The following is a 14,768-nucleotide window of genomic DNA, read 5'->3' as shown; positions in this document are numbered from 1 at the left end:
CATCACGTCAATGTCGCCTCTTAATTTTCTCTACGACAATCTATCTCTAACCTGGTCTTTCAAGTCTTCAGATGGTGCATTCATCATCACCGTAACTGAGTCCATCCACCTTGCTTGCTGGTCATCCTCTTCTCTTTCCTTCCACCTTTCCCAGCAGTGCAGTCTTTTTCAGAGAGCTAGATCTTCACATAATGTGTCCAAAGTACGATCATTTGTACCTTATCATTTCGCCCGGAGTGACAATTCTGGGTTGATTTGTTTGATGACCCATTGGTCCATGGTATACTCAAGAGTCTTCTCCAACACCAAATTTCAAGTATTTAAATTGCTTTACAAAACAATTTACATAGCTATCCAGCAAGACTTTCAATATGGGTATGGAAAAAAAAAAAAAAAGAGCAAAACTCCAGTAGAAGGTAACACATTGTACACAAAGCATTCTTTGCTTTCTCAGCCTTGCTGTGATATATTCTAGTGATGTAGTTAGTTATTACCAAGTTCATGGCACAGTAAGTTTTTAGCTCCCCGGTTCTGCTTTAACTTAATTACTTAGCAAACCAAGCTCTGCAGTGGATGCAATGATAACGCAGCCAAGTGGCGGCTAGATTTTTATTTATTTATTTTCAAAGACATTTGCACAGGGTTCATAGGAATATTTGTATGTGTATGTGAGTAATCCTTGCCTTACAAAAGCAAATGAGACTGGAATTGCTGTTGCTAAGCGACACAGCCATAAAGCATGGAATCAGGTGATTGTATCTCTTAGTGACAGTAATTCCAGCAGTCCCAGATATTGTCATTAAACAAGGACTTCATGTGACCATGACTTCCAACTTCCTGCCAGCTTTTACCATTGATTTTGCTTGTGGGAAGCTGGCAGGGAACCCCAGAATTCAGGATCGCATGACCGCAGCTCACTGCAATGTGATAATTGTGAGCTGGGTGCAAAGCACCCAGAATGCAATTACACAACTGTGGGGACACTGTGATGCTGGACCTCCAAGGACCAGTTGTAGGTACCACTCATTCTGCCCCACTGTAACGAAATACCGCCCAGTCGTCTTCTACAAGGGATTGTTTATTTATTTATGTATTTATTTATTTACCAGTTTCATAAGGCTGCTCAAACAATGTGATTCCAGGCAGTACCCAACAAATGAAAAAAAAAATCCTAAAAAAGATCCATGTAACATTAAAACATACATGATATACTATATAAATTTGAAATATAGAATATGCTGGTAATCAAGCACCATAATAAAAACAGCTGAAGGGGAATCCCATTCAACCAGCCCCAAATGCTTGTGGGGAAAAGCCAAGCCTTAAAGCTGATTGTTGATTATCTTCTTAAATTAAAAATAAAGGATTGCTCTATGATCTGGATTCAAAGGGGAAAAAGTGATTTAGACCATGTTTATAGAAGAATCACCACACTGGCCTACAGTTCTTTCAATCAAACCCATCTATTTCAAGGATCTTTTTTTATATCTCTTTCAAATGGGTCTGTCTCTTTTTTCTTTATTAGACTCTTTATACCGTAACTTTCTTTCCCTGAGTCATTCAAGACGGCTTATAAAAGCAGTGTACAAATGCTAAGAACTGAAGAAATAAATTAAGCTGCAAAAACAGCAACAGATCCAAAATTAAAACTGAAAGATATGATCAATGTTCTAAATCTTGACTCCCAAGAGTGTATCAAGAATTTCATGGCCCCTATTGAGATACATATCTAGCTAGAACTTGTTTGAATTTGGGTGAATGGGGATCAATTCACAAATACAAGACAATACAGAGCCCAATACAATGGCAGGTGAACTTTTGGGGCCAATGAGCCCATTGGGAAACACACCAGCTGGTTGCCATCCTGAAGGCTTCTTACTTTAACAATCCTCTCTTGCTTAAAAGAAAAAATAATTCATGTATCACAAAATAATATAATTTATTCAAATGCAAATTTACAGATTAAAAACTCCACATAAAAATATAGTTATTACATGTTAAAAAGATGGAAACCAGGTTTATTTTTCTTTTTTTTAAGTATTAAATGAAAACAGACTAGCATTACTTCTAACATTTCCAAAGTAATATGTAATGTGTTTTTTTTTTAAATTAATAATGGTTAAAATATGCAATAGTCTAGCATTAATCTTGCATTTCTCACTGATAATAGTACAGCATTTTGAAACATTCATTTCACTTAGTTAAAAAAAACATTGATTTTAACAGAAATGGAAATGGGATTAGTGTAAACATGGTTTTTGAATTCAAAACAAAATTCTGAAATAGAATCGAGCTGGACTTTCAGTCAATTTTTGCAACATTTCCAGGAAGACTGACACTTAATCATATTCTTCTAAAGCAGGGATATCAAACTCAAGGCCTGCGGCCCTGATGTGGCCTGAGGGATGCTTAAATCTGGCCCGTGAGGTCAGCCTGGAAATATCAAAGGACCGGCCTGCGGTGCCTCTGCTGGCCAAAACGGGCCACAGGCAGGCTGCTTGCAGCCCCCGTGAGGCCCATTTTTGGCCAGCAGAGTGCTTTTGGAGGCTGGGGAGGCAAAAAACGGGCTGCGCGGAGGCTCCGTGAGGCCCGTTTTCAGCCACTATGGCCTCCAGCAGCACTCTGCTGGCCAAAACCAGGCCACATGGAGGCCCCATGAGGCCTCCACTCAGCTGGCCAAGTGCTGCAGGAGGACTGGATTACAATTATGTGGCCTAAAGTAAGTGCCTGATCTGGATAGAAAATAAACAACATCCTATGTTAATACTACAGTTTAATGCCAGATTTTACATGCTGTAGGTCAATTTAATCTACAATCAACAATCCATAATTGACAGCCATTTCCATTTATTATCCTGGAAATTTATCCCTGCTGTTAGGTCTTGTATTATCACGTTATTTATGCTATTGTATTTTTATTATTAGTTGAATAGTATAAATAGCTTTTCCAGGCAATAGTATAAATTGCCTAGAAAAGCAATTTACTATTAAACAACGGGGTATAAATTTAGAAATAAAAAGTTTAGTGGAGTATGAAGAATAAGTAATAAATGTTTGCCTGTAATATCTGGTAGAAGAGACAGAAAAATTGTTATAGTAAAGAACTGTGGAAAAAAAGAAGGGAAAAGCCACATCTTGAGCCTGTGTCAAACACCCACCATGATCCCCCCACCCCCACCCCCACCCATCCGAGGTCAAACACAACCCTGATGTGGCCCTCAATGAAATCGAGTTTGACACCCCTTTTCTAAAGTAATGCTCCATAAGTTATGGGGACGACCTAAGTCTGGAATGACATTGGCAATAAAAACATTTGGTTGAACCTGATTGATTTAAAAAAGAACCTTCAGTTGCAAATGGAAAACAAAGTGCATTCCGCTGGGCCTTTAAATTCAGTTAGTAACAGAGCACAAGGATAATTTCTTGAAGCATTACTGGTGTTCTTGAAGCTTACGCTTTTTAGAAGATGGCTCGTCTAAGCAGTCACTGGTATTTATGCTTTCATTTTTAACAGTGATACCTGTCAGTAGGTACCCACCGCCACCACTTATTATCAATTTGGGATGACTTCGATCTGGCAAGATCTTAAAAATAAGAAATGGCAAATAAGCTATGTAATAATTGCAGTACTAAAGCACATTCTGTGAGGCTCATGGATCAGACAGCAATAAAAGATTTCAAGAAGACACATATTAGACAAGTGTAAAAATCAGACAGTCGATGCCACTTAATTTGCCTTGCAGAAATTTCATAAAAAGAAATTCTTACCATTATGCTACATTGATGAGTTATGAATCAATTACAATATCAAACTAAATGAATATTTTTATTAGGTCATTGACCAGAATTGGAAACAAAAATACATTAACAATAAAAACAAAACAAGATAAAATATACAATAAGTGGCAGGCTTGCCAGTGAATAATCAGAGAATAGTTATAATATGAAATTACTTTGCATAGTCTGAACAATGATCTACCGTATTTTTCGGACAATAAGATGCATCCCCCCAAATGTGTGGAAATGTCTGTGCATTTTATAGAGCGAATATTGCGGTTGTGGGAGGGGGGTTGGTGCGGTGCCGATCAGCTGTTCTAAGTGGCGGGGATTGCTGCTGCTGCCCCTTTGTGGCAATTGATGGCGAACGGGCCGTGGTGAACGAGTTGCGGCGGCGGCGAACGGGCCACAGAGGCAGATTTCCCCCCCTTGTTTTCCTCCTCTAAAGCTAATGTGCATCTTATAGTCTGAAAAATACGATATTTTCTATTCCCCATTTTTTCATAATTTCAAATATCTATTTGATCAGAGATGCATAATTTCCCTGGTTTACTTGCATTTTCTGCGGTACATATATGTTTGTAATTCTTACCTGATAGTTTCGTAACCATGTTTCAGAAAGTTTCAGATTAATGACACCACCTTTCTCTCTCAGTTTTGCATAACATTCTAGTAGTGGCTAAAACAAGAACATCTGGTTATATGAATTTACTGAAAAAAATCTTTAAAAAGATTAAATTAAGAAAATATATTAGGTTCACCTCTTTATATTGGCAGTAGACAACAAAAGGCCTTGAAGGAGCTACCAGCTCTAACAATAGGAGTAATAAACTTGTTGGATGAAATCGACTGGCTACAATTAAACTGTAATGGAAAGTTAGACACAGGTTAGCTGCATTTCTAAATATCAAGACTGTTACTTTTTGGCTATGAAAAGATACAAAAATAATTTGAATCCCAGATTAAATCTTAAAAAAACATGGAAGGAAAAGGCTTCAAGTTACAGTGGTGATATGAAACCAGGTGGTTTTGCCAAAATTTGAGGAAATGTTGCTGCCCACATTAAGGAGGGCTAAATTAGAGAGGCTTTCTCAGATATAGATTAGAAACAATTTTTTTCATGAATTTCCTCAACTTTATTTTAGATCTGAACCATTATCTTTTAATGCACTTGTTATTTTCCTTATATAAGGACTTTTAACCCTATAAACAGGCTGAACCATTCACCATAGCTGATATACTGAAGAATCCTCTCCATCATAGGGATAACTGTACAGGCTATTGTCATCCTATCAGTGCTGAAAATATTTTGAACATTTACAGAATTTTTCGATCTAACACAGAAATTTAACAAGCTAATGAAAAAAAGGAAAATCCAGAAAGGGCTGAGCCTTGGCTTTAAGTTTCAAGCTATATAGACAAGTAACCCTTATCCACAAACGATGAACACTAACACACCCAGTTACATTTTTAGAATGGCAAATTCTCTTTTGAAAGCAATTACAAAACAAGATATTTCTGGACATGTTCAATATTACAAGAGAGCTCTCACCCATCAGCATCCTTGTTTTTCAATAAAGCAGCAGCTGCTATCAGCTTTCTCTTCTTTTCCTCTTGTTTCTTTTGTTTGTCATGTGTCTAAAATATGTATAAATTCAGATTAAATGATTTTAAGAACTAGAGAAGTTCTAAAAACAATTCTCTCTGCAATATTTTGCAAAAATACACATTTTAGGCTGGTTTGGGCTTAATTTTCTAATGCCTTCCTCAAATTTAAAGGTCCACTTGAAAGATGTTAAAAACAACAAAATGTATTCTAGTGCTTCAACCTGAAATACTTCAAATAATTAAATATATTGCTAATTTTTTTAAAAAAGTAACTTGTGTTAAATATTATTGCAATAAAGTCAGATAATTATCTTACATCGCTATATATCAGCTTTAGACACTGAAATATTTTAACTTATAGCTGACTAAATATGAACAGAAATCACAATTATTCCAAAAATATTTCACAATTGATAAAATTATTTCTGTGCTATGACTATATTTAGCAATGCAGAGTACACTGCACTTATTCACATTTCTAATTATTATTAAATCTGATTTCTATCAAAAGATCTAATAATTAACATATAATGCAGATAAGCATAACAGAGTAAACATTCATGTAATAACTGATGCTGCAATGTGAACTGAGAAGCGTACTTACTTAAATATCAATGGTTCAATTATTTAATTAAATTTAAACTATCATAAAATGGTAGGAACTTACTGTCCCCTTGGCTTTATCATCAAGTGCATCCGATGCAAATTCCACTATTTCTTGATCTTCAGGTTGGTCACTCTCCATAGCTACCTCAGGACTGCATTCCACATCTACTTCTGGTATAGAAAGTTCCTTGTCATCCCCAGAACCATTGTCTTCTATCACTGGTGTTTTTTCTCCGCACTCTGAAGGCAATGGTGTTAAAGAAAATGTTCCAGACAGAACGCTGGCCACTTTGCTGAGGGGGAACTCAGAGAGTGTGTCAAAAAAAGTTTTAGGAAATCCAAAACAACTTGTGGCTGCTCTAACAGGTCCTTCTCCTGGATATATCTGAACAATCGATCCATAACCTGCAAGTACAGATCAAAGTCAAATACAGCCAGCATAAACTAGGTTTATACTAATACACTGTGACAATCTAAACAAACCATTTTCTCTCAAACACAGCATTGACTTGCATGAAAGAAAATAGAAATCATCTACAATTCTTAACATCATCACAAAGAATGTTCTGCAAAATTGGTTACGTGACACATGGATCTGTGCAAATAATGGATTATTCATGTGATCCAAAAATGTTGAGCTTTATACAAGCATCTACAGGTGATTTCAATTCAAATTACTATGGACAAGTGAAAGATTATTTGAACTTGTCTTGGCCCACTTTCACAAACTTGGCCATTCAGTCAGGTGCTGCGTTTTTGTATTACAGCATCTGTCTTCCTTGGTTCCTTATGTTGTCTAGCAAATGTGTTCTGAAACGCAGCTGAGTTCCAAAAGTATTTCCAAAATGGAATGGGGCAAAACCAGTCAAGAGAAGCAAACCAAGCAGCCATATTTTGACTAACTCTTCACGCTAAATTCAGTGAACACTTTTAACAATAGCTATATTCACAATAACAGAGATTTCCCTCTTTATCTGCTTACTTCTCCATAAAACTTGAAAATAGTTATTAGACAAAAATAAATAAAGCAGAAGGACAAAACACAATTGTCTTTCCAAAAGTATCTTATTTCTCTACTCTTCTGGCATCTTTATATTTTGTAATCAATGTTTTGCTTAGAAAGCTCCTTATCCAGCTTAACTGTAAGGAAAAAAAATCATAGTTTTCAAATCAAATGCACATGCTACCTATAGAAATATTACTATTAAATATTCAACTCCCAGTTGTATACATTATATTCTGCTCTTCTCACCTCCCATTCGTTCCATTACAGCTCCCAGCACCAGTCCTGCACAGGTTTCCATTACTATCATCTTGTTGCCAGCATGAACATTTCCCCAAGTTAACATCTGGGCTAGAGTATCATACCGCAAATGGCTAGGACATTTTGGGAAAAAAATATATAGATTACTTTTGCTGTGAATTAAAATACTTAAGAATATAACAAATTTTATTAGACATACCGGATTTCTAGTTCTAATTTATATTTTGAATAAATATAAATTCTGACCGTACAGATACAATAATATTTATTAAACATGTATTTTGCCCAGCTCCCAATAATTCTGGGCAGCTTGCAATAAGAAATTACAATACAATCAATAAAAGTTGATGTGTTCATTCCAGATGGAATGAAGCAAGGGGTCTCATTCTCCCTTACAAAAGGCCTGGGTGCTGTTGTGGATGGAAGCTGAAAAATGCTTTAACTCATTGTTTGTTCAGTACCAACATAGTTTATGTAGTACTGATGAGAAAAAGTATCAACAGAAATCTGCAGGTTAGTTTTTGCCTTTGCCTGCCAAAAGGAGACTTTTGAGAGAGAAAAAAAATCTAAATTCATGCAGAATAAGACTAATTCTAGTCCACTTGGTAGCCATCATCAGAATCTCCTATTTTTTAAAAAAAAAATCCACACACCCAGATTATTACAAATATATTCGGTCAAGAAAAGAATCTTATATTTTATGCATCAATTGTATCAATCTGTAACCATTGGTGGGAGGACATTTATCCACTCATTTACTGCTAGATGTAGTCCAACAGATACCCCATATAACTGAAATACATTAAGCCTTACTTGATCTTTCCTGGTTCTCTTGCATAGTACATTGTTGATAATATACGAGTAGATGGCTTTATGATCGTAATAACTGCCTCATATCTGTAAGCAAAGCAGCACAAATAGTGTTAAAGCTATTTATGATTTGTGATTCACTGAACATTCTGTTTTCTAAAATTCAACTTACTTCTTTTTCTTTTTTTTGATGTATTTATCTTGAGCAAATTCTGTTTTGTCTCTAAACGTGGTGCTGTTCTCTATTAATTGTTGAACTATTTCCTTCAAAAAAAGACAGGTTAATCATTCTCTTCTCATAGCTATTTATAAAGCATTTCAACCAAAACAAAACACAAAAGTCCTCAGTATATAAACAGTGAATAAGGAGCATCCAAGTAAAAATTAAAAAAGAAATTAAAAAGCCAGTTTGCTGTAGTGGTTAAAGTACCAAGACAGAAACAGGAGACTGTGAGTTCTATTCCAGCCTAAGACACAAAGCCAGTTGTTTGATTTTGGGCCAGTCAAACTCTCAGAAGGAGGTAATGGCAAACTATTTCTGGGGAAAAAAATATGCCAGAAAAACTGCAGGGACTTGCCCAGGCAGTTGCCAGAGTTAACATTGACTTGAAGGTGCGCGCGCGCACATACAGAATAGAAAATATATTTATTCTCAATGTAGTTATGCATCTACCAAATGTGAGGCCAACATTTAGCCATAAACAATCCAAAGAATTACACATGAAAAGCAGTACCAGTGACTTGAATGATATAAAATGGATGTTGTATTCCATTCATTATGATGATACATATCATCCAGTCAAGACAGAAATATAGTTGAGTTGTAAAGTTAATATTTTATATGAAATAGTTCAAGATTCAATCCTTCAAGACTTTTAAAGGAGTGGCTTGTATTTAGCATAGAAAGGCAACTGCCCTTTATTATAAATCTAATAATAAATTTATATCCTGCTTTTTCTTTGGAACAAAAGATAGCTTAAATGGAGTTCTAGCCTAGTTTTATTGTGATATTACTCTGATGCCCAACTGGGCTGAAATATATCAACTGGCCTAAAGTCATCCAGTGATTTCTTTTGGTTGAGTAGAAATTCAAATGTGTTTCCTCAGTTTAATTCTACAATTTCAGTCACTATATAACACTTGTTCATATTCTTCAATAGACAAAGATTTTAATTGTTCCTAGCAGTATAGCTTTCTAAACAGAAAATATTCACTTGTGACATGAAGCAATAATATGCAGTTGAGAATTCAAGATTACCTGTCCTTTGATGCCTTTATCCTTCAAAGCCTTTATATCATCATGAGTCAATTTTTGAGACTTTCCATCATCTATTATATTACGATTATCTGTACCTGCTTCTTTTGTTTCTTAAAAAAACCCCAAAAATATAATAAGTTTGTAAGAACTGTTACTAAAGATTTAAAAATATTATTTCATATCATAGATGATTTATAACTGGTACTGTAATTATCTAACAGACAAAACAGGAAACTGGGATAACTTAAACCCTTGTACTAGTTTATCAGGCAAAAGGAAATGTTAGTGTAGCTTTTTTCACTTGTGCTTCTGATTGTTTTTTGTCAAACAAACAAGATTTTTTAAAATTAAATCTTGATTAAATTTAACATTTCAATGATACTAGTATATTTCAGCTTGCCCATATCTCACGTAGGACTCTTGCAAGAATGCTTCTCTCTTATATAAACCATAAAATCACAGTGTTCCCAAAATTATGATTTGCTACTATGTATTGTCAAGAAATGGAAACTTTCTCAAGTAAATGCTACAAACCAGATTTGAACAAATAATGTAGCAGTTTGGATTTTATTCAGATATTTCCATTGTTTATTAATAATTTAGATATTAAAATAAACATGTTTTTAACATGGTAATTTTTTGTTCTGACCATCAAATATAGCTGGTAAATCTAATTTTGAGTTTGAATCTACACTTCTATTTAGTTATATACATTTCATAAAACTTCTTTTCAACATTTTTCATCACATTTTCATCAAAGATGAATGTTCCTGCACACAGACTTGCCAATCTATAAAACAGTCTAGTGATTCTCAACCTGTGGTCTGTGGAACCCTGTGGGGGCTCCATGATATTGTCACAGGGTCTGTGAAGTCTTGAAGAAATGTTATGATTTAAATCTTGGGAGTCTGGCCAAAAAGTTATTTAAAGGAGGTCCGTGGTGAAGAAAAGGTTGAGAACCATTGAGATAGGCAAAGATTCTTATCAGTTTCATGCCACCAATGTAAGAACTTATTTTTTGTATAGATGTTGATAAAAATTTTCTATGCTGCCATAAAAACTGGCAGGTATCAGTCCATCCATTCATCCAATTTATTGGCAGCCCATCTTACTACAAAGTAAGTCTATGGTTTTATCACATATAAAGTATAGACTGAAAGTTGTAACTCACACTTCCCTTGTTCCTCAACCCCATATTGTACTTTGTTCAGGAAAAGTATCAGGATTATAATATCAAAGCATACACATTCCATACTTTCGCTATCTAAATAATTTCTAGCTGATTCATACCTGGATTCATCTCTTCTAACGTCCGCTTTGGCTGAAGACTACCACCACTAGTCACTTCAAATGATGTTCCATAAACATGCCCAATGGCATTATCTAAGCAGAACCACTGTTTTTCAAAAACAATTTTTCTAAAAAGAAAAGCATCAATAAATCAATTAGAAACATAGAACCCTGCAATATTCACAACCCAAAACCTGAAAAAGGAATAAAATGGCATACAGTATATTCAACTCCAGTTTCAAGTGCAAGTAAGCAGAAATAGCTGTAAAACCATTGAGCAAGAGAAGCAAGTAAATTAAAATAACCAGAATTTATTTTACTAGGCTTATATACCATTTTAATTGGATTGGCTCACAATCCAATCATATATAAATAGGATTAAAACCAATAGATCACTCCATAAAATAGAAACATTTTATAGAAATAGAATGGAAAGATGGAATACCTAAAAGTCATTACAACTCATACACAGGCATAATCTTCAATTTATCTCCTCTTCAAAGTTCTAGGGATATAATCTGGTGTTAATTACTTTTCCGAATCCCCAAAAAGTTGGTTCTTGTTAAAAGGGGGCAGCGATTGAAAACTGTCTCTAAGAATCCTACAAACTGCTTTTTTTAAGAGGGGAACTTGGAGAGACTCCACTCCCTTCTATTTAATTGAGTAGCCATCTTTATATTCCAGCAGACAATTCCTTAGTGACTGCACCATGTTAAAGTTATTTTTCATTGTATTTGCTCTGAAATGAAACCAGATCTAATGTGTAGCTTTCCATACAATTTGCACCTGTAACTTGGGGTAAGAGCATGACTGTCATGATGGTTATGAATTCCTAAATCAATTCTAACTCTTTTTCAAGGGAACAAATTAAAGTCCCTCAGTACCCTCAGCCTGTGAAGCTCCACTACCAATACAGAGATGGTCTTCTCACAATTGAAAGAACAATGCTGCTTCTTCCTAGAAAATTGAAATTCCACTAGAATAGCAATATTTCTTCTAATTTAAAAAATCATTTTAGTTTTTTTAATATAGCACACTTCTTAAATCTATTTCCAGCTTCATTAATGTGAAAATTATCATTTCCCTCTACTACTTTCCTAGGTCTTTCACCTAAGAAAGATAACAACCAATGGATTTTCTATTTTCAAGAATATAAGCTGAAGTTGTTTTTTTCATCCCGGAAAACTGTCAGGCACACAAAATAAAGAACTCTGCATGTAAGTGCAAACAGAAGCATCTTGCCATTAAAAACCTCCTATATCATTCTCTGCTGTATGCAGCCTTCAGCTCTCATTCCAATGAAATCTTAAAACCTTTCTGCTCAGATGGAGAGGTGAAGAGACAAGGCTGCCATGTGCAGTCCTTTTTTACCCATAACTACTTTCTGGCTATAACTGGAGAGCTGACAGCCCAGCTTCAAGACTCAAGCTCCCTGCAATGTGGTGAACTCCCGTTGCTTGCCCAGCTCCTGCCCACCTACTGTGTTTCCCTGAAAATAAGACCCTGTCTTATATTTTTTTGAACCCCGAAATAAGCACTTGGCCTTATTTTCGGGGAAGTCTTATTATTTGGGGGCACGTGGAGCAAGACGGGGCTCTTCTTGCCATCTTACCTGATTTCCAGCTCTGTCTCCCTAACCCTAACCAGAGGAAATGGCGGGGACTGGCTGCACATGCAGTTTAATATTTTCAGGGAGGGCTTATTTTCAGGGGGAGGGGCTTATTTTAGCGCATGCACTCAAAAGCCCAATTGGGCTTATTATCCGGGGAGGTCTTATTTTAGGGGAAACAGGGTAGCAGTTCAAAAACATGCAAATGAGAATAGATTAATAGGTACTACTTTGGTGGGAAGGTAACAGTGTTCTGTGGGCATTTGGTGTATAGCCATGCTGGCTATATGACCATGGAAAATGTCTTCAGTCAACTCTGGCTTCCTTGCCCAAGGAACAGAGATGAGTACCGTGCCCTAGAGTTGGACACGACTGACAGGGAAACTGTTACCAATACTGTCTTTTAATACTTACATAATACTTCTGTTTCTGTGGAATCCGCATAATTTAGGCATAACCACACAAAGTCTTCTTTGGGTTCCACAACACTCTATTGTGCAGTTCATCTATTCGCATGCAGGTGCTTCTGCAATCCCAGTCAGGTGTTATTCTGACTGGGGTTGCTTGAAGATTGTGTCCCACACAATTTTCTGTCAGTTTTTGGCAGTACCCACCTTTGAAGCCAGTAGAGCCTTAGCAGCAATATAAACACTTACCGTAATAACAACTATGGCAATTTTAACTTGGGTGGATTTCAACTCCCAGAATTCTCCAGGCAGCAGAGCTGGCTAGGGCAGAGGTCTTCAAACTTGGTAGCTTTAAGACATGTGGACTTCAACTTGAAGCCTTAAAGCCTTGAAGTCTTAAAGCTGCCAAGTTTGAAGACCTCTGGGCTAGGGGATGGTGGGAATTGAAGTCTTAAAAGTGTCCAAAGTTGAGAAATACTTCTTTATAGTGTTGTGTTTTTTTTTTTTGGAATCAAGTTTTATTAGTCCCCCCCCACACCCACATATTTTATGAAACAGAGTATTGACCATATCATATCATATTCAACTTGTCATATCCAAATATATTTTACTTAGTTAGAATTTCTGCCAAAGTGTTCTTTTTCCATATTTTTTTATAGTGTATTTTTTATAGAATATAAATAACACATTCATAATAGAAATTACATAAATGCATAAACAAAAGTAGAGGGGTTTATGACAATTATATTGGCTAACCAATAGGCTGGCGGGAATGCACAGGTTTGAATCCTCTTGTCTAGGCATAAGGAACAATGGAAAAGCCTAACTGGCAACGGACTGGAACTTCTTTGAATGAAGTAAAAGGCTGCAGAAGATGAAGAAGAAGCGCCTCCGCTTCACCCTAACAGGAGAGAGAGGCTTACCTTCGCTTCACCACGGCGACCGCTTTGAACACGTCCCCCCGCTTGAGAACAGCCCAGTCTCCCTCGCAGATGACATGGGGAGAAGGGGACCGAGGAGGCGCCTCCATGGCGACCCTCCCAAAGGCCTCACGCTGAGGGACCTGACCGGGAAAAAAAAAGAAGAAAAAAAAAATCCTCGCGCACAGGCTCCAACTCAGGAAAGGCCCTCTTCCGGTTTTCCCCCCAAAAGCACGAGCCGCGGAAGCGACTTCGTTTCCTCTCTTCTTGAAAAAAGCGGTTGGTCTGATTGGCATTTGGGTCATAAAGATCGAGGGATAGAGGGGCCGCTGAGCGCCATGTTGATCGTGACTGGTGCCATCGAAGGAGTCTGATGAACGGTTAAAAAAATAAATGAATAAAAAATACGGGCAACTGCAATCACAGGCGACTCTCTTGCACACTGACTTAAGGATTTCTCTTCGTAAGGTAGTATGGCTGCTCTATAATTTAACATCTCTATGTAGACACTCTTTTTTCTAGTTTATAACGTAGAGGTAGAAAAAAGAAGAGTGCTACTTTATAACTTACGGACCTGGCGCTTCCGGGCTCCTTTAAATACAACCTCCGTTTCTGGCCGGACGTGAAGAAGTCTGTGTCATAATGCTGCTATGGCACATAATCAATTCATGTGCAAAATATTCATTGCGAGATCCTAAGATCTCTATTTGCTTTCATTCGTAAAATGTTCTTTTTTACAAAGTGTTTCATCACAGTGATAATAGTATTATCTATACGAGGGATCTCCAACCTTGGCAACTTTAAGCCTAGAGGACTTCAACTCCCAGAATTCCCCAGCCAGTTTTGCTTGTAGATTGTGAGCTTTGCTGGCTGGGGAATTCTGGGAGTTGAAGTCCTCCAGGCTTAAAGTTGCCAAGGTTGGAGACCCCTGAACTAGACCACGGGCGAAAGATGAGTTCATAGATATTTTAACAGCATATAAGCCCTGGAGTCCGATCATTCATTTTGCTCCATTCAAAATGCAGCTTCAGTTTATCGCCCAGCCCTCCCAACTACAGGAGAGGCTTAACTTGCTAGGACGCATAAAAGGACATATATAAACTTGAAAAACAACAATCAGGGTAATAACAGAAAGAGGAAAGGATTTCCTCTTTTGCGCTGCGCGGATAGGGCTTTTGGGAAGGGAATCGATAAGAAATTGGCACAATTATGCTAGGAT

At 36.7% G+C, this 14,768-nt stretch overlaps 1 protein-coding gene across 1 annotated transcript; it reads right to left on the bottom strand.

Moving 5' to 3' along the window:
• Window positions 1-1,922: 1,922 nt before the first annotated feature.
• TRMT6 (tRNA methyltransferase 6 non-catalytic subunit) lies at window positions 1,923-14,144 on the bottom strand. Its single transcript, XM_034432330.3, has 11 exons — window positions 13,553-14,144; window positions 10,614-10,741; window positions 9,324-9,433; window positions 8,238-8,329; window positions 8,069-8,152; window positions 7,244-7,368; window positions 6,053-6,396; window positions 5,330-5,415; window positions 4,539-4,641; window positions 4,370-4,456; window positions 1,923-3,584 (listed from the first exon to the last, which is right to left on the bottom strand). The coding sequence occupies exons 1-11, from the start codon at window positions 13,852-13,854 to the stop codon at window positions 3,432-3,434; spliced, it is 1,614 nt and encodes a 537-aa protein (XP_034288221.2). The 5' UTR covers window positions 13,855-14,144; the 3' UTR covers window positions 1,923-3,431.
• Between the last annotated feature and the right edge of the window lie 624 nt (window positions 14,145-14,768).

This window comes from Pantherophis guttatus, chromosome 1, assembly GCF_059756535.1.
Source record: "Pantherophis guttatus breed Tessera chromosome 1, ASM5975653v1, whole genome shotgun sequence".
In the NCBI taxonomy this organism is placed as follows: Eukaryota; Metazoa; Chordata; class Lepidosauria; order Squamata; family Colubridae; genus Pantherophis; species Pantherophis guttatus.
The sequence above is the reverse complement of the archived record's forward strand: the minus strand, read 5'-3'. Positions and strand labels throughout refer to the sequence as shown.